Source organism: Dromaius novaehollandiae, chromosome 9 (genome assembly GCF_036370855.1).
Source record: "Dromaius novaehollandiae isolate bDroNov1 chromosome 9, bDroNov1.hap1, whole genome shotgun sequence".
NCBI classification, from domain to species: domain Eukaryota; kingdom Metazoa; phylum Chordata; class Aves; order Casuariiformes; family Dromaiidae; genus Dromaius; species Dromaius novaehollandiae.
Window position 1 is genome coordinate 13,273,831 of NC_088106.1, and position 27,055 is coordinate 13,300,885.

Sequence of the window (27,055 nt, forward strand, 5' to 3'; positions counted from 1 at the left end):
CACAGCAGTGCCCTCACCAGAGGGGGCTTCTTACTGTCCGCGAGTCACAAAGCTGGAGCAGGTGGGAAGTCTGACATTCTCATCCTCCTTCCAATTCTGCAGGCCCCGGCGTATACCCCTAATACGGCCAGAGGGGATATTGTTGACGTAAACTAGGCTATTTTGGGGCAGCACAGCAACTTCAAGGCAGCAGGTAGGTGATGGACGTGAAGGGAGAGGGGTGCCTGAGGGGGCTCTTGTAAATTACTCCTCCACATCATTGTCGAAGTCTTCATCCAAGACTCCCATGGCTCTCAAAGCACTCCTAGCAGTGCAGTGCAGCGCAGTTTGTGCTTACTATCGCAAGTCAACAAGGTGGTATTTGCTGGCAAACCCTTTACCAGGGAGAGTTGCTAGGAGCTACTATGTAATTAACAGTTCTGATTTGGCAGGAGAGGAGCCTTCCTCCAGCTGCTTGAGCTCACCAACTGCTGCAACACTGTCAAGGCTTCACAAAAATCCACAAGGAGTTGAGTGTTCAAGCTTTAAATCTTTATTCAAGCAGAGAGCAGGTAACCTAGAAACAGACTTTAGCACCCCACACCGAGTCAGACGCCAGTACCAAACAAGGCATACTGACATCCCAGTAGTCATAGTTGTGTTGGCTAGCTAAGAAACAGTTTTTTGTCTTTCTCTGCTGGTTACAAAGCGCATGATTAAGTCTGACATCAAGATGCATGCAAACACTAAAGCGAGGACTCCCCAGACAGCAGCTGTTAAATGCCATCTGGAGAAGCGTCACTAGGAAACAGCAACATAGACAGGGTGGTACATGTGTTTCAGAGAGGGCAAGGTAGTCAAGGAAGAAATAAGAGCTGCACAAGCCTGGACATATGTCTCCTAGAAAGGCCAATGAAAATCCAACCCATGCAAGTCTGTGAGCCATCTGGAGTCACGCATGGCACAGGCTGTGGGCTTGTCCTTGCCCATTCCTTGTGGCAGTGCCGCTAGGTGGGACCCGGCCCAGGTCTCTCCACCGAAACAGTGTTCTTTATTTTGAGGACTACTGCCAGGGCTCAGGTCACTCATGTTTTAGGTTTAAAAGCTAGACTGAATTATTTATTCATTTTTTTTTACAAAATAGGGGCTGTCCGCAAACGGAGAGCTGCTTTTGGGGAATATACACAACAGTTTACCAGATGTCAAATGAAGAGAGAAGCAGTTTCAGCTTCAGATTAGGGAGCAGAGAGGCACCATCAGAAAGGTGCCAGTGATTTTTCCCCACCCCCTGAGGCAAGACTGGAGTTTCCAGTGAGACCTAGGGAGGGCAACAAGCAGTTTCCCATGTACGCACACCAGCTTCACCACAACAGAGCAAAAAAGTAAGCCAACCTCTGCCTCTAAGTAGTACACGCACCTGTCTAGAGCGGTGACCAGAGCCCTCTGGACAGTCAGCCCAAAACCATACATTCACCTTTAATTCCCCAAGCCTTCATAACTGATTTGAGGGAAGTTCACTAAGTCACAGAGCACAATCTAACTAGCCTAGTTTCCCTAAAACATTCAAACACCAGTCTCGTGACTGGAGGTAGGAAGCCAATTCAAGACAGCACAGCTATTGAAACAGTTCAGCCTACAGAGCAGGTAGAGTCTGAAAAGTACATAACAGACAAGTTTGTATCTGCATCACCACAGGAGAGTGAAAAAAAATAGGACTGCAGGAAGTTGATCCATGTTAGATACTAACCATCAAGCTTTGCAGATGACATTGCATGATAAGCATAGAACAATTATGGGAAACACTGTCCCCGATAATTACGTACACCCATAGTGCAACATATGGAGGTCACTGCCTCCGATATAACACTGTGGTAGGCAAAAACTACCTTGTTCTTTACACATTATGGAAGACACTGCCCCCGATAATGTCAGTTAGGTTTCATGATACATAAGGTACTGGAAGTTTGCAGGAAGCTGCCATTTAAAAAAATGGGCCAATGCCTAATCTGAGGTACAAGTTTACTTGTGTGTCGTAGTGGGTGGAGCTAAGGCTGCATAATGAGGCCTTTTATCGCCTCACTCAGTAGTGCTTCTGCCCCTCAGCCAAGGCCAGAAACAGGAAGGAAGCTGTGCTCCCCATGTGAGCACAAGGCATGGGGGGCAGGAGGGGGGTAAGGGATGCCTAACCCCCACTGAGAGGCATGGACACTCCAGGGAAGCCAAATTTCTATTTGATTTTTCCACCCGAGTTTTCAGCATTTCAAGGATCAATTTGGAACGCAACCCAGAGACTTAGTACCAGGTTTATGTCTTTGAGTTTCTTCCAGAGGGGTGTTTTTGCCACAGAAAGCTTAATTGCTAGTTTTCAAATAATTTTTTTTTTTTTGGGGGGGGGGGGGGGCATATTTAGAGTATTTTAAATGCAAAGTTCCAGTATCATGTTTGATTGTAATAGCAGATGCTGCTTTATTCAAAAACGACAGTATAACTGTCATAATTATGGAAGGCACTGCTTCCGATAATTATCTTCTATAAAAAAACCACACCATTTATAGTGAACGCTGTCACTGATAAATAAATAAACAAATAAATATCTCAGTGCCAAACAAGAGCCGTCCTGCACAATGGCATCAGCCAAACAGGGTTTGGCCAGCAAGAGACTCGATTTCACAAAAGGCCCCAGAGCAGCAAGGTCTGAAGCACCAATCTAGAGCCATTTCTCAATGCTGCAGGACTCACTGAGGTGTCACCTCAGGGCATAGGAGGGGGGCATCTGATAGTCTTTGGCTCATCTCCCCTGGGTATCGAGACCTGCCTTAGAAGAAGCATGTCTCCAAGATGTTAGGCCACTGCCCTTTAGCGGGGCGGGGGAGGCTGGGCACTTCAGAGCTTGCTGATAATCTAGCACTTACGGGCTATTACTGTGTTGTTTTATTTTTGAGCTACAGGTTTGTCTCTGCAGCTCCCTGCCAGGGAAGAGATCCTCATTATAAATGCTAGAGGAATCCATTCCCTGTTCTATCAGTAGGTTTAGGAGGCAAACAATTAAAACCCTAAATAGATGTGGTACCTCCCCACTTAAGGTACCAGCTCAGGATTTGCCCGAGTTGTTTGTTCTCAAGTACACCAGAAAGCAAGCCCCACAAGCAGCTGTACGTGACCGGTTTGGACTGTGTTCAGAGGGAAGCCTGGTCAGAAGAAGTTTCATGATAATCCTAGTACCTGCTTTAAAACTGCCTCCTATGAATTTGTCAAGGTGAAATTTTAAATTTAAGCTCAACTTTGGTCAAAAAAAGATTTGCTGCCAAAAAAAATTCTCTACAGAAATATAATGCCATGTTAGGGAGTGGGTTTCCCTAATTCTGTACCTTAGCCAGGTGCTTGCTGTGTCTAAAACTCATTGTCTGTATCCCAGATGTCCCCTGCTAAGGCATTGGCAGCCCCCTTAACTGTCCAGGTCGCTAGGGCCAGCTGCTCTTTCAGCATGCTCCCATTCACGCTGCTCTTGCTGGTTTTCAGCAGCTGCAGGTGCTCCAGCAGACTCTGCAGGGTGTGGGAGCCTTTGCCGAAGAAGATGTGGCGAAAGGGAACATCTTTTGGTGACAGATACGGGGAGAGGAAGTCATATTCCACCTGGAGTAGAGGTGCAAGTTTAGGGTTACTGTCTCACCTCCCAAGTTTATTTCTTCCCTAATCTGCCCCATCACTAACCCCCAGGCTCTCATTCCCATCCAGCCCTTTCCCACAGGAGTTCTGTAAGGGCCAGAAGGTCTCCCGACAGCAGGCAGGGAAGTCAGTGACATTAACATTAAGCAAGCAGGAAATACTCGGATCTGCAGTGCCCATGGCTCCTAAGTAAAAGGCCCATCCCAACCAGTATAAACCTCCTTTGTGAAAAAAGGAAAGCTGGTTGTAAGGACCCACCTTCATGATCCTGTCATTCAGGGCTCTGCGGATGACCTTGTTTTCCCTATCACTGTTTGTGATGTCTCTTCTCAGTCCATCTACGGCTCGCTGAAAGTCTCCGCGGGCAAAAAATAGCCAATCCAAGGTCAGCCCAAGCTCCTGCAAGGGAAGCGTTGTTAGCAAACCTGATTTTCTTCTTTTGCTGCTCTCCTACAGAGAGCTCTCTTTTTTTTTTTTTTTTCCTCTCTCCACATTAAGTTTAAACTTAGTAGCAGAGCAAGTTCCTGGCAGTCTTTTCTGAGGTCACTGAACTCAGTGATATCTCTCCCCACCCCCACAGTTTCTTTTACCCTTTCAGCAGAGATGCAAATGAGATGCAAAGATGCACTGCACTGAGTGATAACTGGACTAGAAACTATTGCATCCACATCAGTTTCCAAGAACTCACCACAGCAAGATTAGCTAAGTCTGTCGTCTTCTGCAGCTAGTCTGTTTGTACTGCTCCATAAGAAGCATCAATTCAGGTCACATCTTGCTACATCCTTATCTCAAGAGGAGGAAGATGTCTATTCTACTGCATTCAGTAGCCACAGAGCCTTGTTACCACAAGGCACCGTAACAGTCTACAGGGATTCGGTGCACTCAAAGCCTTACCTTCACTTCCTGATCATAGTCCAAAAACTTCTCCTGGAACTCTAGCAGCTCCTCACTGTACCTCCCGAAGTCCAGGTAGAGCTCATGATCGTGGGTAAGTCTGAGAGCAATGTGTCCAGCCACTTCTGCAGCAGCACGGATAAGACCATACAAGTTGGTAATCTTCTTCAGGTTCTCCACAGTGTCCTGAGTGGTGCCCAGGAAGGGGTATTCCTCATCTTTCTGCAGGGCAGAATGCATTGGAGTTGGGCAGGAATGCCTCTCCAGCTAGGAATTTTTGCCTCCCACTATAGTTTGCCTATTTCCACCACTCCCCCATCCTCTTAAGCCTGTAAGTAGTGAGATCTGAGCAGCAAAACTTTGAAGCACAAGGCAGGGGAAGGGAGCTCCTGCATCTAGTCTCTCACGCTTTTCAGTAATCATCAGGATGCTCTGCTAGTCCATTAGACCTGAAAACACATAGACCTCAGTCCTACTAGGGTTCTTCTGCAGAGCTGTGGGTGGACAAACCTCAGCACCTAGTTGTGTATGTGCTAGCAGAACCCTTCCCTCCCCCCGAGACTTCTGAGTGGGTTGATTTAAGGTTTTTTGTTTTGTTTTGTTTTTTTTGAAGTCTGACACTAAAAGTCCAAGCATTCATAAGCCAAGGAAGCTCTTACCAGCAAGTCTAGTTCTGCTCAGCTCCCAGCCACACACCTGGACTCTACGATAAGAGAGCGAACTGCCTAGCTGATGCCATTTTTGCTAGCCCCAAGCTGCAGTAGCAGGTACAGACAGCAAGTTAGTACTTGCCTCTGGCTAGCTATACAGCTTCCCCAGTGCACTTTGCTTCCTAAACAGCAGGCTCTAGTACATCCTTTCATTAAAGCAGCAGCAGAAGAAAGCTGAGATCTGTTTAGTGAACTTAGCTTCTGAAGCGTTGACATTTGAGCCTCCAGAAGAGAGAGGGCCCCCTCTCCCAACAAAACACAGAGGCTCAAAACTCTGGAACAGAGACTGTACGCCAGCCGTGCCTGAGGAGAAGCCTACACAGAGTACCGCCATAGCCACCAGGCCCAGAGGCTGTCTCCCCTCTCCCAGAAGCACTCCTGCATGGAAGTCGAGTTTGGGAGCAGCACCTTGTGCTCTGCCAACCTGGAGGGCAAATATTGTTACAGCATTTTCCATAGAGCAAATATACCAAGCAGGCACACAATACTTACATTGTAGAAACCAAAGGACACCACTGGGATTCCTGAGTATGCCAGGAAAGGGAATGCCGCATCACCCAGGCCAAGGGGAACACTACAAGAGACAGGTATTGAGCAGTTACCAACTGGTTTAAACATCCCAGGAAAAGAGCCAAAAGCCCTGGAGTTGAAGCTCTGAGCCATCTGGGCTACCCTATCTAGACTGGGCAGGTTTTGGCAAGAAGTCCCAGACAAGTGCTGAGGCTGCTTGTCCATTTCCAGCCATTGGTCTTTGTGCAAGGCTGTTCTTGCCCTACAAAAAGCTGTCTGAATTGCCTACAGGCAGCTTGGGGCGGCACAAAGCACAGCTAGTGCTGTGCTGTCCACGCTTGCCTGCCCTCATCATGGTAGGTAGAGCCTGCCCCAGACAGCAGTGCTGCATTCCAGCACAAAGAGCAGAAGCTGTTTAATTTGTTTCTTTATGGAGACTTGCTTTCCTAAACAGCGGGATCAAGAGACTTACACTGCTTTTACCCAGTCAGAGCCAACTCTGTTCAACAGGCTTCCTCCATCTGCTGACTGGGCCTTTCCTGGGTCCATCACCTGGAAAGAGACTGACAGTCACTGTTCTTGTTCTGGCCTCTGCTTGGGCTCCCAGGCTGCCTGCAAGTTGGTGGGTCTGCCCCAGAGCTCATTACTACACAGATGCCAAAGTCAGGTGTGCTCTCCTGATCTTTCTGCACACAGGCACAGTCCATGCGGGACAGACATTCACCCCCCACTGAACTGTGGCATTTGCTAGTTTTAGATTCCAGATGCATGAACTGCAATACCTACAGGCCAGCTGTCTATAGACAAAGCCCTCAAGAGTGTCTCAGCCCTTTCTCCTAAACATGCTTCTCTTCTAAAGGTGCCAGCTCTGCTGAAGCAAGTGGCCCAGTACAGCTCTAGCAGCTTTCAGTTTGTCCTGAAACTATATTGTCTTGGTCAGCCCAAGGCCCTTCAACTCACCCCCTTCAGAGTTCTCTCCAGTAGTGTGTACAGCATTGGGCTGGCAGAAATCTTGATGTCTCTCCAGCCTGCAAGACAGGAAAGGTGTCTGACATGCTGCCACAGCTAACCATTACTTTTAGAGCAGCCCAGTCCTCCAGCTGAGCAGCAATAACACCTCCTGGGTCAACTGATCTACAGGTGTTCACAAAGGATCATTGGCAGACACAGGGCAGAATCTGTCTGGACCTAGCAGAATTGTCTCCTTCTGGCTCAAGTGGCAGCAACCTTCCAGCTTCAATGACAACCGATCCATGATAAAGGGAGTCATGCCAACCTTCAGTCAAAAACTCAATACCAGCCCTGGCACAGCCCGGGCAGTCTCCATTTCTGTACGCTAAGGAGCATCTGCCAAGCCATTCTGGTGCAACCTGGCTTCGAGAAACTGAACAGAGTGGCAAGTTACCTAGGACTGCAGCATCCAGGTTAATGTAAGTGAAGGCTTTGGCATGCAGTGTGGCAGAGTATCCCTAAAACAAAACAGAAGTGTAAGATGAATGGCAACAGTGCAACACCATGGTGTTTCATCCATGGGAGCAGGGAATCAGAAATTAACAGTCATTGCAGAAGTCTATGAAAGAAAAGTACCTCCAGCCATTCAGTAGCACCCACAGTTCCGTATTCTCCTGCACTCCAGCTAGCAAAGATGATGCTTCGCCTTGGTTTATAGCCATCTGCAGATAGAGAGAGGGGGAGAGCGGGGGAGAGATTTTGAGATCTATGCCCTTCCCCCATGGAGATGTAGATTACTGAGAGCCTGGGCTGATGAATCACCTACTGCTCAACAGGCAGAGCTGAAGCATTCTGTGCAGACACTCCTGCACATCAGTCTCATCAAGGACACTGTACCCTGCACCCCCTTCTCTCTCCAGAGCTGTGCGGGAAAGCCATGCCATCTCCATCCCTCCCCACCACCCTCTTCTTTAGCTGCCAGAGCCCAGAATCAACCCTGGAGACAAGAGTGGAGACTTGCGCTAAGTGCCACCAGGCCATCTCCAATCCTCCAGCTGGTCAGCTACTTCAATATTTTCTACCTTCAGGCTGGCCGCAGCTCAAGTCTGAGGTTTTCAATGCATGTTATCCAAGGACGTTCTTGCATTCAAGCTAAACTGGATATAAGCAGGTAAGCCCCTTGGAAACAAGTGCTTGCTGCAGACAAGTTGTCCATGCTGGGCAAGTTAGGGAGCACAGCATCTCAGAGAGCTTTGTCAGATTTCCTGCACCTTCTCAAGGGATTATTTTGCAACTGAGCTCTCCAATGCAAGCCCACAGAGCTGATCCTGTAGGATTTAACATCCTCCCCCCCACCCCGCCCCAAGCTTTTGTGCTCAAATATTTACCGTTTTTCACCATCTCTGAGATAACTTGGGCAAGTTCCAACAATATGGCAGTTCCAACACCAGCCTTGGCTGCTCCTGGGCCCCAGGAGTCTCTCTGGGCTCCGATCACAACATACCGATCTATAAAGGAGACATCAAGAGCTCTGAGCTGCAAGCTTCATGCTGCAAACATTTTCCATCAGAAGCAGCTTTGAACTTCCACGCTAGGAACACAGTATAGAGTCTGACCCCTGTATCTGACTCACTGTCTTTATTTAGACTTTCCCTGGCAGCTCAGTTCAGAGAAAGATCTTGGTTTTGCTGATGATCTGGTTGCCTTTGTCTGGGAGCAGCTGCCACGCTCTGAAGATGACAGAATAGGAAGAGGCCCCCTTAAATCTGAGCCACAAGCCAGTTGCTCCTACCTGGTTCTTCAAACCCCTTGATAGCACCAAAGATGTTTAGAATCTTCCTGTCCACCATGACATTGTTCACCGTCAGTTGCACTGTCTTCTTGCTCGTGCTGCTCAGCATCACCTTGCAGTCCATGATTCCACCTCTCCACTCCAGGGAACATGGGCTTCCATCCATTTTCCTGAGGGGAAAGAGATCCTTTGAACTCATTGTCCATCTCTAGCCTCATTTACCTTTCCTGTGAGAAAAGCAAGCCTAAAACTGCAGGGGCAGCCTTGCTCAGAGCCTACTCAGAACTTAGCTTGCAACCCTGTACTGCTAATTACATGTGGCGAAGGAGAATGCTGAGAGGCCAAGGGGAACACAGTACTAAATTAAGATCTGTCTTTAAGCAATAAGACATGTCAGACAAGTGACATTTCTCCAGCCAGCCCTACTAAGTGCTCCCTGAGATACATGGCAGAGGCCAGCAGAGAGCTCCCTGGGCTCACAGCACCTCAACGTCATCCTCACTGCCACCAATAGGGCCAACAGCCTAGCCTGCAAGCCAGCAGAGACCATTACCTGAACAGCCGGTTTGCTGCTTGGCTGGAGATGGTCTGAACAGCAATGTGGGGTAGTCCTGAAGATTTGACTGGTGGGAACTGGGTGTGGTTGAAAGAAGGGAAGCCTGGAGTGAAAGGGTCTCCGGTGCCAAGGTGGGCCTGTGAAAGGCAAGAAGAGTCCTCAGGTCTCACACAGAAGACTGAGAGTTGTCATCTACACAAGGACATGAAACACTGCTAAGCTGGAGGCCTGCAGGAAGACTGCTGCAGTTTGCAGTCCACAATGAAGAAGGCTCATCAGAGCAGCAGACAGGAGAGCTAGTCACATACTCACATGCCCAAAGGGGACAAGTCCATCCGTGTCCTTGTAATTATCCGGATCCAGGTACATCAGGACACCAACTGCTCCTACCTCTTTGGCATTTGCAACCTGAAGCAAAGAGCAACATCAGCTGCACATTTACACAGCAAGCCAGGAGACTGTGAAAATAGACTGAGGAACGGTGTGAGGGGTTGAGCTTCTCAATGCATGCCCAACTCTGCAGAGGATTTTAACAGTCATCTGACACCAACATAAAAAGGCTGAATGCAAGCAGCCCAGCCTCACTCTGGACACAGTGTGAGTGACACCCCCTTGAATTAGGATGGTCTCCATGGTTAGTGTCCGACCCCACTATTTGTTCAACTCAAACTTGTTTCTGAGAGAGGCTCAGAAGGATCTTATTTTTTATTATGCTCAGGCTGATTTCTCACAGGTAGATTAGTATCAAGCCAAGATAAGCAGTCACTGGAGGCACATCTTCACAAAGAAAATGGCAGGGGCGGGGGGAGGGAAGTGGCTTAGTTAAGTCAAGCCCCAGTTTAATACACCTACAACCCAGCTGCCTCTTATACACCACAGGTAGAAACACTGTTGCAAAACCAGACACCAGTTTACAAGGTGGAAAGGGAGCATAGAGGCAGCAAGCACTTGTGGAAGCGCCTTTCAGCTCTGCCTGTGTCTATGAGGCACATAGCCAGACACAGCTGTATTGGCATGCTGCAGGAAAGAATCCTATGCCCCAGTCTCCCCACAAGCACCCATGTGAAGGGCAGTTCTCTGGCAGACCTAGAACAGGCTTGTGTGCAGAAGGACTCAGCTTCTTTAGGCTGCTTGGCTATTTGGTTTTGTTTCCTGTAAAGGGAGCATTACAGCAACACACAAGCCAGCTGGCTGGGCAGACAATGGTGGCACCTATGTGGGCACCGATGCTTGGACCTACTGAACACTCAGCAAGAAACCAAGTGAGACACTGCCACCAAGCTTTGAAAGTATCTGGCTGCAGTAGCAAGAGGTGCTCTAGAGATGAGAAAGTTCTGCTTTTGGCAGCTTCATTTCTGCTTATAACAACACCAGCCAGCACTACACCCCGTGGTCCTTGCCCTCCGGATCACAGGCTGCCTGCCTCTGCCTCCCAGCTCTATCATTCTGGACACTCAGCTGTCCCAACCAGACTGCCAGAGGCCAAGGACAACACTCCCACAAGTAACTAGCTCCACTGAGCCTTGGTGTCCAGGCTTGCACGTGGAAGCCTAACACAAACAACCAAGACCAGTCCTGTAGGACAAGCCTGCAGATGAGTTCTAGAGGCTTGAACTGAGACACAGTCTTCCTCCTTTTGAAGGCACACCTCTATCTCCTTCCTGCCAAGTTTGACCAAGCTTCCGGGGCAGAGACTGCTCACCTTCTCAGCAAGGGTAATTTTTCCAGCTCTGACGATGACAACAGATTCATTCAGTGAAACATCTGACTTTTGCATCTTCTGAAAATCGGCCTTCTCTCCGTAGTTCACATACACTGGTTTGCCCTGGAACATAGATACTGCTTATAAATGCAGCAGTCCTCAGACAATAAGATACTTTAAGCAGTCTACAAAGTCATGGGGCCTGGAACACATCAGCCCAGCATTAACAGCAGGGAGTTTGAGTTCAGTAATGCAGACTCTGGTCACATGCAACATGCTTGTTGGAGCAGCACTTCTGTCAAGGCTCCTGGCTGGATCTCAGCAAAAAAGTCTAAACAGACAGCTACTTTTGCATCTTGCTGAACCAAGAAAACTGCATGGACCCTCTCCTTCTCCATCTATCCCCTTCCCCTGCCCCTACCCTCCCCAGCTCTGTATCTGGGGTGGGCTTTATACAGTACATATATTGAAGGGATACATTTTAGACATTGCCACCTGGTAAGCATGCAAGCATATCCCCAGGATCTTCTGCGTCACTTACAGAGACTGAGTCATTTTTGCTGTATGCCACATATGCATCAGGACTCTCCAGTTCTTCTTCTCTATCATCTTCCAGAATAGACACCTTGTTGTTGATGCTGTTAAATGTCAGGAGACAATGTTATACTCTTTCATATACAGCCTGCATATTTAGCTAGGTCCCACGTTTCAGTCTATGCCCTTGTAATTCTGATCAAGTCAATGCAGAGTCTGAAACAGGTAGACTCTTACCAGTAGTTTCACACAACAACCTCTGGGGCTGTTCAGAGACATTAGCGAAGGCTAGTTTTTAAAACAGGTAGTACAAACGTAATCTGTGCTTCTCAGTCTCTCATTAATCCCCTCATAAAAGAAGCCAAGCAAATTCATTTTTCTTCTCACACAAAGGGACAGGAAGACACACCAGTGTGAGTTGTCATCCAACGCCTGTTGATACCCCTGAGCTACGAGAAGCTGGAGCCAGGTCTGCAACACCCTTATAGGTTGCATGACAGCCACCCATACTAGCAGCTTTAGACAGAAGGAGCCTGCCTTTCAGCTAGATTTTTTTTTTTTTTTAAATTCTGTTTTCTCTCCAGCTCTTAAGCATGCTTTGAAGAAACAGCTGTGCCAGGAAGAATCCAGAGGCCTGCTACCAGACACCTGGGATTTAGAAAGCCTGTGAAAAGACAGCAGTAGCCATTGCTGAGCTGTACTGTAGTTTCCTTTGGAGAGGGACAACTGGCTCACAGTCTTTGCAACTGCTTGGACTACAAAGATCCACGCTGCAAAGTAAAGATCTGCAACTCTTCATTAACATACCTGCCTTTGACCTGTAGTTTAATATAGTGCTCATCGTTCCACACTTTATCCAAGAGAAAGCTGTTGAACTGGTCATGAATGTAGGTGGCCATGCTCTCATCTTCACTCAGGCCAGCTTCAAAAGATTTCCTATTTGCTCTTTGCCTGTAGGCAACAGATTTATAGCTTAGGCTAATGTACCAGTATGCACTACAGTATCCCAGCCAGCAAACCCAAGTTGGGCAGGCCATTTAAAGCCATGTTTAATGAGATGCCACCCCACAACATCTTTAAGACCCTTGTTCCCCAAAGGAGCTTAAGCTCTGTTCACCAGCTGTGCCTCTTTCTTAGCTATAGCTAAGCTTTCTGGAACTATTACCTCAAGTTGTCTTCAAGACGTCTGGCTGACAGCTTATTTGAAAAAAGTTCTTTGAGTTCAGGCCAGTAGAGGACATACGATCTTGTCATCTCTTCCTCAGTTTCATCAGCATCCACTAAGTAAGATGCAGTAGGAGTCATCTCACACCTGCCACTTCCATCTAGACACTTGGCAGTCATCTGCATTCGTCCACGGTAACTCAAGTAGCCAATCAGAAACCCTATGGACAGAACAGGTATTTCTTTGTGCTTCAAGAAAGAAGACTAAGCCAGGCCAACATCAGACAAGTACATTCAAAGCAGCTCTTAGGGTACAGATGCACCTCTGTTCTCACACCATTTTTAAAAGCTGGCATACCTACGGTCAGACAGATACACAGCCTGACATTTTGCCTGAGCTGAAATGTTTTAAAGGACACTGTATATCTGATCTTGTGCTTGGCAGAATCTCTCCAGCACCATTCAAGGAGGAGACTGTTTGTTTTAAGTTGGTAGCACTGTAAAAGCCTTTGAAGAACCGGCAAATGCTAAATGCTTCAGCTTCCAGAGGTCTTACTGATGTGTTCACCCACATCTCTAGAGAAGCATTAGTCGATCAAGGGGAAACCAGTACCCTGGCCACACTGACCAGTTTGCCCTTTAGAAACAGATCCACACAGTTCTGCTGTCAAACTTGCAATGATTCATGCTAATTCCATACCACAAGCCTGAGCCAGAGAGATTTAGTTAGTGACAAGAAGCTGCAGCCTGGATCCAAGCTCTTACAATTATCTTCTGAAAAAATACAAATTCAAATGTTAAAGGCCTCAGGTACGCTCAAGATCAGTCTACTTCATGCAGCTGCGTCCCATCTGTCCTTACCAATCAAAAGGAGGAGTACAGCTGCAATGACAAGGAAGCAGAGGTTCTTGCCAGTCCTCCGTGGCTGCCCCATGCTGGTGTGCAGGTGCTCCTGCCTCCCAATCTCCCCTCCTTCCTCATCATCAGCAGACAGCTTCATCTCCACATGGCTGTTGTCGCCATCCGTTTGCCGAGCAATGCTGAAGCGCGTGTATGACATTGGCTCGCCACCGAACTGTGTTGAAAAACAGTCATGTGAGGGGAAGAGTTTGCTACATCACTCAACAGCCCTTCCAGCTAACTGCACCCATTCTCCAAACTGAACGCGGATTGTTCATCTGAAACTGCTCCAGTGCAGCACAAGTGTCAGCAGTCAATCAGGTAGGCAGGCAGCTTGGAACAGACTCAGTTAGACTCAGACACACGCTGGGTGTCTGGTGGTCATCTAGTGTCTATTTGCCCTGCACAAATTCAGAACCATACTGGTCACAGTCCAGCTTGGACTCTGTAATAGATATGACACAGCCAACAGCACTGGCATTTCCCATATGACTCTGTGGCAAAGGCTGACTGAAGCAGAAACTCCTGGTCCTAATCAGGAGGAGCGCACTGATCTGACCTGAATATGTGCAACTTGCACATAAAGGAACTTTGATGGTGATGGAGAAAAGGGAAGACAATCACTCCATGGTTGTGCCTTTGAACTGCATTCACTTTGATCTAGATAATCTCATCCAGTATCTGCATCACCTTACGTTGAACTGCCCCAGGCTACTCTTAAATTGTAATATTTGTCAATAGTATAAAGTGGCAAGGCTCAATGAAGATGACCCAAAGGAATCCTGTTATTTTCCTTGTCCTCAGCTTTCCTGTTGGCAGAAGACATTTCTCACACTTCTACCAGAGACTGGAGTGGTTTGACAGATCTTTATCAGAGCCCAAACAGAGAAACTTCGAGTCTAGAGCCCACTTTTCTAAACAGCTATGATGCATGGTCCAACAGCACGCAGAACGGCAGCCTGCATGCACTGCAGACACTCAGGTTAACAGACACTGTTAACTCAATTCCAAGCTTAACCAGGAACTAACCAGGACCACAGAACTAGCATTAGAGCTGCTGGGCTTGCTCGCAGCCATGCTTGGGCACATGCTGGGGACATGCAGGGGACTGGCTAGAGGCCAGAGGAATGTTTCTGGGAGCAATGAGCCTCACAGCCTCTCCCCACTGTACTGGGGAAGCAGCTGGTGATGAGCACCCAAGCCCTGTTACAGTCTGCAGCTCATCCACATTTCTCAGCACATACACTGTCAAAACTAAACCCATGCCATTTTGGACCCACGGTTCCATTCCTGATCATGCTACCTACAATTGAGTGGCTACACTGCACTTTAACCTGGCAAAAAAAGTCTTCCTGCTCAGCTGTAGGGAACTTTGCCTTCCCTGACACTTTGCAGAGGACATATCTCAATCCCTCATGTCCTCCACACCTGCTCAGAGACCTGACCAACATATTTGCAGTCCTAGTCCAGGGTCATTTCACAGCCCTAGCACTTTAGGATCAGCAGGCTTGACCTAGCAGAAATCAGAGCTACCACCTTCTGGAATACTTGTTTCAAAGCACAGATCACATTCAAAGGCTGGACTCCTGGTTGGCATGTGTTTCCCACCCCCCACCCCCCTGCCCCATAACATAATAGAACATGTTGATTGTCTTGATAGGCATCAAGTCAGCTTCCTCAGCAGTACTTCCTCCTGGAACATTGTTCAAGGCTCACTCCCCTCCCTATCGCTTTTTCAGCTTCCTGAAAGACTCAAGACATAGTAGCAGTAAACGATAACCCCACCAGTACTGAACTGCTTTAAGTCACCTCCATATCATAGCTAGGCAGCTATAGTGAAGTCTGTAGCTCAGACTCACAACCCACAAAGTAATATCTAACAGTGCTTTGGATTTGTCATCTGTGAGACTGACATTGACTCCACTGGATCTTGCTTCTGCTACTGTAGTATTGTCAGCCCACCAACTTGAGACAAATGAGGGGACAGGAGGTCTTACCAAGTTAGAAATTGCTGCTCTGGCATGGTCCATTGCTTTCTGGAGGAGCGCCCACCAACCTGACCAAAGCCCTAGAAGTTCAGAACGCAACACATCAAGTCAGGCTGCTCCCCTCCCACCACAGAAGAGGTCCAAAATCAGTCACCGTTATGAGTGGGAAGCTTGCCCAGAAATGTTATGTGCATGCTTCTGTATAAGTCACAACAGTTGTAGTCAGTATACGTCAGGCTCATCAATTACCCTTGAAGCACAACCTATAAGCTCACATACTCCCACTGCAGATATAAGTTCAGATGGACAAGCTGAATCTTTTTGTTGAGCACTTGGGAGGGGGAAAGGAGGAGAAAAATGAGGAACACAATCTCAAATGGCTAAATTCAGCCAAGGGTCTTATTAATGTTAAGGCCACCACCTCTTAGGGAGGGCTGGCAAGAGGCAGCTGCTCAGCGGTGAGAAAGGGCGCTACTTAGCAAAGGTTCCTGGGGTCCATTTCAATGACAGTATCAAGACAAGAGCTTGACTGGTAGCCAGAAGCAGCACAACGCTGTAAACTGAAGCAGCACAAATTCCCACTCTACAGAAACTCTTTCAATTATAAGATCCCTTCTGGACGGCTATGTTCTTTCTCTCTTTATGAAGGCAATTTCAGTATTTGGACAGTTTCCCTGAATAGCCAAGAGCAACTGTCAAAGCACAAAAAGCATTTCAATGACTTCTATAGTTTGGATTTTTCTAGACTGTAGGTTTATCTAAAAGACAGACTAGAACTTGAGTTACTTTAGTTTAAGCATTTTTTCCTGGAAAGATACTTAATGAAGCTTTTCAAATTAGTGCCTAGCCAGCTTGGGCTGGGACAGGTGGCTGAGAGCATACCCCTCGAGCATGCCCTCGAGCAGTGCTGCTGGGAAACTGTGCTCTGCGAGTTTAAGGTCTTCAGATGCACGTGGATTACTGTTACGTCTAGGAGCTCTGCAGTATAATCAGGTTATTGGGAGCAGAGAAGATCAAAGGTTAACGGTGGCCATCCGTTGTTTCACCTTTTGCTTAGAGCAAGGGTACATGCAGATAAACCCTCTGGCAGGTTTTAGAAACCTGCCCCGATTGGGGGCCCAGGCACTCCCATGGCAGTCAGAGCCCAACAACAGGGCTGTGCATAGCCCCTGCAAAGGGAGCAGAAGACGAGCTACCCTGGGGGAAGCCTGGAGGAGAGCTTTAGCGGGGATGCCTTCCACCCAGCCCCCGGGGTGGGGATGCACCAGCCACCTTGCAGAAGTCACAGCGAGACCTTCGCAGCCCACAGCCATCTCCAGGGGGGCACCAGCCCGCAGGGAAGGCCCCGTGCCTCGGGGGTCTCACGGGCAAAGGAGGCACCGCTCCTCCCGTGGAGGGAGGCCGGGTGCCGCTCACCCGGAGGCGGCCAGCCCCCTCCCCTCCCCGGGGACTAAAGCAGAGGAGTGACCTCCCGCACGGCGCTGGGGGGCCCCGGCCCCCCGGCAGGGCAGGGCCCGGCTGCGGCACCCCAGATAAGGCGGGCCGGCGATATCCCGCCCGCCGAGGGCGCGTCTCCCCCCACCCCGGCACGGCGTCCCGCCCGGGCCTGCGCCCACGGCCCCCCCGCGACGGAGCGCCCCGGGGCTGTCCCCGCGGCGCGGTGCAGCCCGCCCTCAAGGTCAGGCAGCCATGGCAGCCGCCGCCACGGGCACGTGCGCGCCGCGCCGCCAGCCAGGACCCGCCGGGGCTGCTGCACCGCCCCTCCCCGCCCCGGCGCGGCCCGCACCGCGCCCCGGGCTCGCGCTGCGCGCACCGCACGCCCGCGGCAGCCCGGCAGCGGCCCGCCGGTGGTCGCCGCCGCCGCCGCCTCGCCGCCCCTCCCCCTTCCCCCAACGGTCCGCGCCAGCGCACGCGCGCTACCCGCCTGTTTACCCGCGCGCGCTGCCGCTGCCGCTGCCACCGCCCCTCCCTGCACCGCACCGCACCTCACCGCGCCACGGCCCGACTGCGGCACCGGCCGCCGAGGCGCCGCTCTTGCCTGCCAAGGCGCGCCCCGCCCCCTCCCCGCGCCCGCAGCCAATCGGCGCCCTCCGTGCAACCGCACGCGCGCCAAGGCTGTTCAGTTCCGCCCCCCGTCTCGCCCCGCGCGCGCGCGCGCGAGGGCCTTGCCCTGCCCCGCCCCTTCAGGGTGGTGGGTAGTGAGGGGGCTCTGCGTGGGCGGTTGAAAGGGCTCCGTGAGGCGGTTGAGGGGGCTGCGGGGGCTCCGTCGGGGGATTGAGGGGGCTCTGAGGCGGCTCCGTGAGGGGACTGAGGGGGCTCTCTTAGGGGGGTAAAGGGACTCTGAGGGGGCTCGGAGGGGCTCAGTCCTTCCTGCTTGCACAGCAGAGTGGGGGATCCGCGAAGCAGGGCCGTGAGGGCAGCGGGGGGGGGAGTGCGGTGCGAGCCCCTCCGCCCGGTGCCCAGGATTTGCCCCATCCTGCCTTGGAGTGGCCGGGGCACACGTGGCCTCTGCCCGGGGGAGATGCCGTGTGGAAAAGCTCGCTCCTCGTGAGAGGTGGGCGCCTGCTGTGCCAGACGTGCTGGAGCGGCAGCGGGGCCAGGCTCCAGCATGCTCAGGCTCCCTCCTACTTGCCGCGGGCCCGGGGGGCCGGCTTCCAGCTGCAGCAGGCAGGGGCAGAAGCAGTTCTTGTTGCCTCTCTGTTTGTGGCAGGAGGTGAAGCTCTCTGCAGGCTCCTGCGCAGCTGAGGCTGTGAAGCTAAACCATAGCATGGCTTCTTGCAGCAGGGTCAGAGTGAGCAAGGTTAAACCCGCTCTGTGTTATCGTTGTTCTACCACATGCCGCTCAGTTAATCGCATTTTCACTCAAGGGGGTTTTCATCACAGGCGCTTTAGGGGAACTCTCAGACAGCAAGGCTGAGCCGATCCTTTGGCTGATCTCTTGAGTGATAATTTATGCAAAAATAAAGAAGAAATTACAAGATTCTTGAATGAGGGTCAGTTAAAACCCAAAGGGACCAAAATAAGGATGAGAGGGAGGAGGGGAGCGTGCAGCTCGGTGATTAGAGCCTCCTTTGGCTCAGGCCCACGTTGTGCAGCACTGGCTATAGGGCAGAGGTGGTGCCTGCCTCTGCCACACCGGCCCTCAACCCGCTCCGTGCACATCCCTTTACCTTGGTGGTTACACCTGGGAGGTGGGATGAACGTCTTCTCTGCAGCCTGTATCAGGGACTGCACTGAGACACTCATAATTCTCTTTTGGGGGCTAGATGACAATTTTTATTTATATCAGCGCTTAAACTGCAGGAGGGTGGCCTGGATCTTGTCCATGGTGCTTACAAGAGTGGAACTGAAGGGATTAGGTCACTGAGAGCAGAATAATGGGCTATATCTGGGGACTCGGATGCTGCGAGCACCTGAAACTGCCTCATTAGGGCAGCTTTAATGCCCTTAACACTGCAGCAGCAGAGAGGAGCCTCCTTCCACTGGCTTTGTGCGATTGCAAAATTGTGTCTGTTTGCTGCTACCCGACAGAAGCGTGTTCTACGTGAAATAGTCCCAGCTGTGGGGAAGGAGTATAAGAAAGCTGCAGTGGGTAATTCATTTCAAATTGCCTTTGGATGCCCTGAGGATAGCTGACTAGCCACTTGTTGAGTGGCATGTATTTTACTGGGTTGATGGGAGTTCAGGCTTCCCACGTGGGAAAGGCTCAAAGCATGGCAGTCTGCATATGAAAGCAAATTTAACACCAGGCTTTTACTCAAGTACACTGGGTCAAAAGAAGGAGCAGGTCACTGATTCATTTTGTCTCCCAAAACCATCATTCCCACTTTCTCAGCATTTTGAAGGAAAAGGGTGGGAAAAACATTTTTCTCCCTGGGTGGTATGAACCAGACACAGGACTCCTTCTCTCTCAGGAAGCATTGGGCAGGGATCTCCAGTTTCTTCCAAGTCATGTATGTTCAGGGCTACCTTTTTATATCTGAATAAGCAAAAGGCAGTCAGGATGACTTTCTTTCACATAACACTACGTGAAATTGTTATTTTATTTGCACAGCAAGAAGTGTGGGAGGCCTTTATAAGAGCTTACCAGTGCAGTGCTGGGTGGGGTACATAAATACAAGAAGCACAGAGAGCCTATGTCATGCCAGCGAGCGTTGAGGCCACAGGCTGCTTGTGGCTCACAGAGCAGCTTCTTTGGCTACCTGCATTGTGCTGGCAAAAACATCTATTTTCTTGGTCGTGACAGGATTGCTCCAGACGGTCTGCACAGGCCTGAGATAACAGTGGTTCTCACTTCAGGAGAGCCAGGTGGCAGGAGCACAGTGTCCTGTGGACACACGGGAGCTGGGGAAGCGTAGTGTGACAGGGCATGCCAGGGCTTGGACCTGCGCTGGGGGTGGAAGATGAGGGGCCAGGAGTGGGAAGGTGGAGGCATGGTGGCGAGTGTGGTGCACGCAGACCTCCTCTGCCAAGCTGAGTCCTTTGGGGTCTGATCACTCGATAAACCTCCTGGGGGACACCAGGCATTGTCTTGGATGAAGGGGTCGAGCTCGGTCTCTAAAAGACAGCAGGTGCAAACTCGTATGCTGCCCTGTTTTGTTTTTAAGGAACCTGGAGAAGAATTAGAATGTATTGGTCATTTGGCAAAATAAAGATTTGGTAAACACTTTTCTTTCTATATGATTCATAACATGAAGCAAGGTGTGAGGAGAGAGAAAATTTAGTGGGTTTAGGGTGAAAATGGTAAATAGTATAGTGCAGGTAATTTAAGAAACCCATAAACCACCCATACTGCTGGCAAGTCTATCTCCAATTGTCACTAAAATGCCAGGTTAAGGCTCAGTGGGTGGTGAAAGCAATAACTCCAGGAGCAATGAGGAACTTCAGCAAGCAAAGTAACTGGAAACACAAACAGATCATTCAGGCAAAATGTTTCATGGGGAGAGCCTGAATTGCTGGCTGCGAGTGGCACAGGGATGTCACACTGCCCTGCCAGCATCACCAGGGTGCCGGTGGGTGCCCCTGTACATGGTGGGGGCACATCCCCACTCCCCCCGACCACGCTTGGCCCTGTGGGGTCCTGCAGTGCCGTGACCACTGAGCTAGGCAGGCTGCAGGAGAGCGGGAGCAGCACTGGGGTGGGGGGAAGTCTGAGGCCAGAGAGACCAGGCTGTTCAGCTCTTTTCCCATGCTGAGGAGTAGCTGGCCCCAGTGGCTGGGAAGGAAGAGAGATTAGCAAGCGAGCTCCAGAGAGGTGAGTGGGGAGCTCTGTGCCACAGTGCAGCCAGGCCCCAGCTGCGGCCCCTCTCCCCAGGGGCTCTGCAGAGGTGCTTTTTCTGGCGCTGGTTCCTGAGGGCTACCGTGGCTGTGATATTTACCCTGCTTCATTTCTGCTGAAGGTTAATCTCATAAAGACCCTGCACTTTCCTGGGCATCTGCCTGGACTCTGCAGAACATCTTGCCCTCACCAGACACGTGCTGACATTTTCTGTCTTTGGAATTGCCCACAGTCATAAATGGGCCCTGTCTGCAAGTGCAGTCTCCTCTCCCTTGTCTGTCAGTGCTCTGGTGTGAGTTGAGGTTACTGCTTCCAGCCTCAGTCACTGAATTCAGGGACCCACTCAGAGGAGTGTCAGTAATGCTTCAAGATTTTGGTGTGTGCATGTTCTGTGATGCTGTGTTCATTTTTCACTTGCTCATTAAAGAAATAAGTTGGTAGGCCTGGATTATTGCCTCAAATCCGCTCCAGGGAAAGCAGGGTGGGAGCAGAAAGTTTGTAGTTTGACATAACACATGATTGCAAAGAGGATTATGTTTTGTGAAAAGAAATACATTCCTGTGTTGATAAAGGGGGGATTAACTAGATGTGAAACTTGATACGGCTGTCTGGAGACAAGCCTCCCCTAAAACGGAGCCCAGGAGCACTCTGATAGGACGTACACATGGGTTGGCATTCAGTTTGCTGGAGAAGGTTAGACCCAGGCTCTAGTTTTGTGGATCTTGCCGCTTCAGTTCTGTATGGCAGGGCTCACAGCTGTAATCCGTTGGTGTGTTAATGCTGGTCATAAGTGGGAATCGTTTTCACACTCTGTGTGGCTGCTCTGTGGGACTCACTGCTGCAGGATATGCTGGTAGAAGCCAAAAGTGTAAATGGGCTCAGGAAGGGGTTAGATCATTACTGGAGGATGATACACTGATGCCTTTTAAACACAAAGGTCTGGATGCAGCCTCCTGCTCAGGCTGGTGTAATCAGGGGAAAACAGCTCCAGCTCTAAGCAATAGGGCAATAGCCCTATTTGCTGTTTTCTTCCTGAAGAAATTAGTAAAATCTGCACTGTGAAGGCTGTTTATGGAGCTAGAAGTGCCATTGCCCTTACTGTTAGAGTTTCTCACATCCACATCATACTATTTTCAGGCATGGGTGAGGCACAGGTTCGTTAAAAGACAAACACTATTAAAAGGCAGCATTGTCCTAAGACAATGCTGAGGAGAGGTGCTTTTCTCTAGAGGGCAGATCGAGGTTTGATTCCTGTGAAGTTTTTGCATATACACAACCCACTCCTATCACTTTCTCTCTCCAGGTGTCAGCTCCCCATTAGTAAAACTGTTTTTTTTTTTCTTTTTTTTTTCCCCCCAACACTTTACATGTCTGGCAGAGCCTGTGCTGCTGTGTACTGTGGCTGAATGCATGGTGCCAGGCGCAAGGCTGTGATCGCCTCTGGGGGCTCTGATACCTAGAGACAGTGAGCAAAGCAGAGCAGAGCAGGATTTGACTACCAAGGTCCCACGAGGAGTTTACACCTGCGGCAGAACTCAGATGCAGGAGATCCCAGAGGAGCAGTGCTGAAATGCAAGCTTTGAAAGGGATTGTCCGATTTATTTGTCTCCGTGTCCTTCTTCAGCTGTCATCTCTATTCTTTCTAGCAGAGCAGCTGCTGTGTGCCACACAGTAGCAGCCCCAACCTGCCTTGACAAATACTGTGGGTGTTTTCTGTTCCCTCTCAGAATACATTTGACCATGTGCTGAGCAGTTCCACAATTTTACATCTGCCAGGAAAAGAGGAGAAAGCTGATGCTTTAGAAACTCAGATATTTTTGCACCACAGCTAGCTATAGAAGTGAAATATCTTGAAAGAGACTGTCCTTCAAATGCAACATGGTACTCATGGATGGAGGACTGCTGGCTTCTGATCCGATACAGCTGAGATAAAGTGGTCTGGTAAGATGCATGGACCCTCTGTGTATGATTATGGCATGGTTTAAACCCATAATAATCAAGAGCCATTGCTGTCCACCTGGAGATCTCCATCCAGTTCCCAAAGTCCACAAAAATGCAGGGACATTGAGGAGTGTTTAAACTCTGAATCTGGCTGCCGCAGACTGTTGTTTGAGCCCTGCTGTGTCATGCTGTGGGTATTTGCAGCTTGCCCTGAGCTGTTTGCTTCTGCCCACTCTCCTCTTCACCCAGCCCATCTCCTACTTGTGGTCTTGTGTAGGGGCCACCGTGGTCGTCTTGGCATCCTACTTTAGACTGGCTTCCTCTGGGTTGTTCCTCTTCATTGCTGTTTGGCCCTGGTATTTTAGATGTTTGTCACTGTTTTCTCTGAACTTCTGGGGTGCTTGTGAGCCCCCTGACTTGGGCTCAGATGACTCTATATTGCCTTTGAGCAATACTCCACCATGTGATGCTGTCCCTTCTGCAGGACTAATGTTGAAACATGAGACCAAAATGTGGGAGTAAGGACACAGTTTCACTTCAGTATTACAGCATGTCTGACACTTGTGTGACCAGCTGTGCTACCCACATTTTAGGAAGGCAGTTAAAAAGTAGAGGGAAAACAAAAGCCACAGAGATAAACAGGTTGCAGAGGATGCCTTGTGCCTTGTGTGCAGTTTATCAAAAACCATACTGGAAGGTGACCGGAGCACTTTCAAAATCCTGATGAAATCCTGGGACTAACATGGCTCTTTAATCTGTAAGGGATAGAACAGCCATGAACAAAGTGCTGCATCTTGGTGCCAAATAAATTTAAATGGAAAATTAGATTCTTCTTCCCAAAGTCCTCTGAAAGCAAGCAGAAGGGGAGATTAAAGTCTAGAATGAACTGTCCTGGATGTGGTGACCTCCCCGTGCTTCAAGGGCCTTGCAACTTTGCTGCCAAAGGGGCTTCAGCCAAGTGCGCACTACAGGGTTCAGGCCAAGGGTCGCAGGGGAGGTGCTGGCCTGTGAGGTGGAATGTTGGACTAGGCAGTCAAAGGACGCCTTTGGGCTGCAGGCCCTGCAAAACAGGAGCTCCTCTAGCTGTGAGGCACTCCAGAGTGCAGGGCCAAGTAGACAACAAGTGCCTCACCTGGGGACAAACAAAAGACTTAGGTCTTCTGGCCTGCATATGAGCCTGTTCCTCTGGGCCACAGACCCGTGAAGAAATAGCAGTGCCAGTTCCTGCCTTTCAGGGAGTAGATTTGAGCAATACCTTGGCTATGCTCTTTGCTCAACTTGTGGGCTGCACTGGGGTTCAATCAGCTATTATAGGTCTCAGAAGGGAGCTGGTAAAGACAGGTTTTTGCAGTCTTGGTAATCATGCTCCAACCTTGCTCCATGTCAGGGCTGGGAGGCACTGCTCATCCCTGCTTCTGGGAGATCATTCCCCATTTGCTTGTGTCCCATCACCAGCCATAAGGGTGAGATCCAAGAATTTCACAATGCCTTAAGAAGGAGACCTTGTGGTTTTGGCCTTTGCTGCTGGCTTTCTCAATTGCTCTGACTAAAAGAGGGGTGAAGTAGTTGGAACTGACCCTCACAGGAAAAGCCAGTGTGCATGAGCTGGTACAGTAAATGTGGGTTTCTTACTGAGCAACTGCATCGGAAGAGGACATCTTCATCCTGCTTGCTCCCAGCAATCTAGATGCATGTGGCCATGCTCAGGAGCTCTGGTTCTTTGATCATGGTTCAGGCTTGCACCTATGCAGTCTGAGGAAGAGAGGGGAGCCCGGCAGGCACAGGAATCTGGAAGAGGATCTGTTGTCCATCTTGCTGTAGCAAAGGGGCTGCAGAGGAGGCAAGAGGTGGGTTGTGCAGGGCCAGGAAAAGGTGCTTGAGAGAGTGGAGATGCTGCAGGTAACACTAAGAGCTGGCCGCAGCTTGATCCTCCCTTTGAAATAACACTAGTATTTGCATCCTTTCAGGGGAAGCAGCTGGGTCCAGCCTGACTCTCCTCATTGTCCCAGGTTGGCCCTGGTGCCTTGTGTGTCAACCAGAGAGGAACCAGAAAGCACTGAGCAGCTGGGAGAGAGGCATGAGGCCAAGGGTCTCTCTCGGGTGTTGGGGTCCCTTTCTCAGGTGAATGTTCAGCACCTGGGGTATCGCATGGACCTCTACTCAGAGACCTCTGTTTTCCCCCGAGACACCCAAACTTGCCTCATATCCCCCTGCCTCTCTGCACCACAGACCGCACAAGGAGAAAAGCAAATGTACTGGTGCTTGTTACCCACTCTTCTGCTTGCCAGGGGCTAGCGCAGATGCCCAAGAAAGAAGCTTACACTGGGGAGCTCTGCCCCAGTGGGGTTAAAACAAGCTGGCTCCTTCCTTGCTTGCAAAGACTGGGTTTCACTGGGATTTCAACCCTCAAAGTCCTGGCAATCCCTCTGCACTCCTTGCCTGTCCAGAGGACCTGACTCTGCATATGGGGAGGATGGAGGGTGGTTATCTCTGTTCAGAAGATGCAGGGAGAAAAGGCAATTCCTAAAGAGCAAAGCTTGAGAGTGTCCACTGGTTCTGGGTAAGTGGTGGGCATGGTCATGCTCAGTGGCAGCACTGACCCTCCATCTTCCCTCCCTTGGCTCCATGGGATGCTCAGCAACCCAGTCTGGATGCTCTATAGCTTTTATGTGGAAGCCCTGGCCATTCTGGCCTGGACAGCCAGACCGCAGAGGCATCCTCCCTGCGCTGACCATCTCACTCCACCCCTGACGCTGACAAACCACAGCCCGCAGCTGTAGCTTTAGTGTTGCTTTCAGGCCGTTAGTTATGTCTTTTGGCAAGATCCTGGCCTTTTGCAGGTGCAGCCAAGGGGGAGAGCAGCAGCATTAGAACAAATCCTTGGCGTGCGCTGGACTGATACCACTCCACTAACAGACGAAATGCCCAGGCTGCTCTGCTGCGGGCAGCCGTGGCTGGTGGAGATCTAGCAGGAGCTGTTGTTGACCTGGATCCTTTTGTCTTGTGGGGTCAGCATGGCAGAGCTCTGCTTATCTCAGGGGCTGCACCACAGTACTGTGCTGCTTGTCGTTGCTCTGATAACAACTTTGCCCGGTGAGCCTGGCCGCTTTTATCTTCGAGTCAGGCCTCCTATCTCTGTGAGACCCACACTCCCGCAGGGGGGCTGGAGGGCTGGGAGCCTTGGACAAGTGTACAAACAAGCTCAGGATGTGAGCACAATAGCCAAAGATGGGCCTTTGAAAAGCAAGGGGACGCAGAGCGGCCGTCCTGGGGCACATCAAAGGCCCATCTTGCTCTGCGTCTCCGAGAGAGCCAGTGTGTTTGATCACTACCCGTGGGCCTGGCCTCAGCAATATGTTGGCCCAAGGGCAGACAGTTTGAGCAGTGGGAAACGGAAAGGGAAAAGACAGCAATGGAGAGCGTACAGGACACTGGAGCTGGGACAGGCAGCCCTGGGGTTCTTTGAGCCCAGATCATGGGTTTCTCACGAGTTCCCTTGGTCCACTTTGTTCTGGCCCTTACTGATCCATATCTCCAGCATGGCACGCAGCCCCCTTCTTTCCTATTTCTTTGCATTTCCAGGCAGACCTTTCAGGCCAGTTTTGCTGATGCTTTGTATGCTCCTTCACAAGCACTTTTCTTGAATCCTTTCAGGCCATTTTTGCTGAGTGCTTTTTGTGCACTTTTGCAACCACTTTTCTTGAATCTGTGATTGCTACATCTGGGAGCTTTTGGGGTTTTTCCCTTGCTGACTTCATGGTTTAAGTCCTGGAAAGCCAAGGCTGCTGTCTCCAATTTGTGGTGTTTCAATCAGGAAACCCGTGTAGCCAGAGAGAAAGTGACTGTCACCCAAAGGCCTTGGAGAGCCAAGCTCTGAGGGGTGTCCAGATGGAGTAATGAAAGGAGAGCGTGAAGTTTCGTCTGAGCCATGATGAAACATAATAAATTGAGGGAAGTGCATTCATATATATGATCTCTGGGGACATGAAGATATGATGGGAGGGGTGTGCTTTGCATGCTGGGCATGGGCCTGGCGTGTGGGGTCCCACAAGGGAGCATGTGCTGGCGTGCTGGATTCCCCGCTGAAGGGTTGTATGTGCCATAGGGGTCATGGACAGTGGAGGGTCACATCTGCACTGTGAGGCTGTGAGCAGACCATGCTGGTGGAGGAGCACTCATAGCCCACGTTTGGTTTGGGGGCATCCTGGCATGCGGGAGACCATGGACGCTATTTTGGAGACACATGTCTGGCTCCAGGGAGAACCATGCCTGTAACATATTGTCACATGCCTGTAACACATATGTATGTTATTGTGTTAACAGAGTTAATGCTGTGGAGTCGGGACCTGCTGTGATCCGGTGTACGGCCTGCAGAGTTCCCCATGAAAGCAGCACCTTGAAAAGCCTGACACTGGTAGGTGCTAAGAATATGTGGCTCCTACTGACACTCCAGCCTCCCTCCACAGCCAGCTCAGGCTGCAGCACCCAGC

At 50.3% G+C, this 27,055-nt stretch overlaps 1 protein-coding gene across 4 annotated transcripts; it reads right to left on the minus strand.

Moving 5' to 3' along the window:
• Positions 1-509: 509 nt before the first annotated feature.
• Positions 510-17,411, minus strand: TFRC (transferrin receptor). Of its 4 annotated transcripts, none has more exons than XM_064516771.1 (19): positions 17,332-17,411; positions 15,356-15,426; positions 13,320-13,533; positions 12,460-12,679; positions 12,102-12,245; positions 11,302-11,398; positions 10,761-10,883; positions 9,371-9,466; positions 9,056-9,195; positions 8,503-8,672; positions 8,099-8,218; positions 7,347-7,432; positions 7,165-7,228; positions 6,720-6,787; positions 6,232-6,311; positions 5,742-5,823; positions 4,540-4,761; positions 3,904-4,044; positions 510-3,612 (listed from the first exon to the last, which is right to left on the minus strand). In XM_064516771.1, exons 2-19 carry the CDS (start codon positions 15,386-15,388, stop codon positions 3,370-3,372), a joined length of 2,343 nt encoding a protein of 780 aa, XP_064372841.1. In that variant the 5' UTR covers positions 15,389-15,426; positions 17,332-17,411; the 3' UTR covers positions 510-3,369. The 4 variants fall into 4 exon arrangements, with proteins under 4 accessions (XP_064372841.1, XP_025949278.2, XP_064372842.1 ...); XM_026093493.2 differs by having other exon boundaries at positions 17,279-17,406; XM_064516772.1 differs by lacking the exon at positions 15,356-15,426 and having other exon boundaries at positions 17,279-17,405.
• Positions 17,412-27,055: the final 9,644 nt, after the last annotated feature.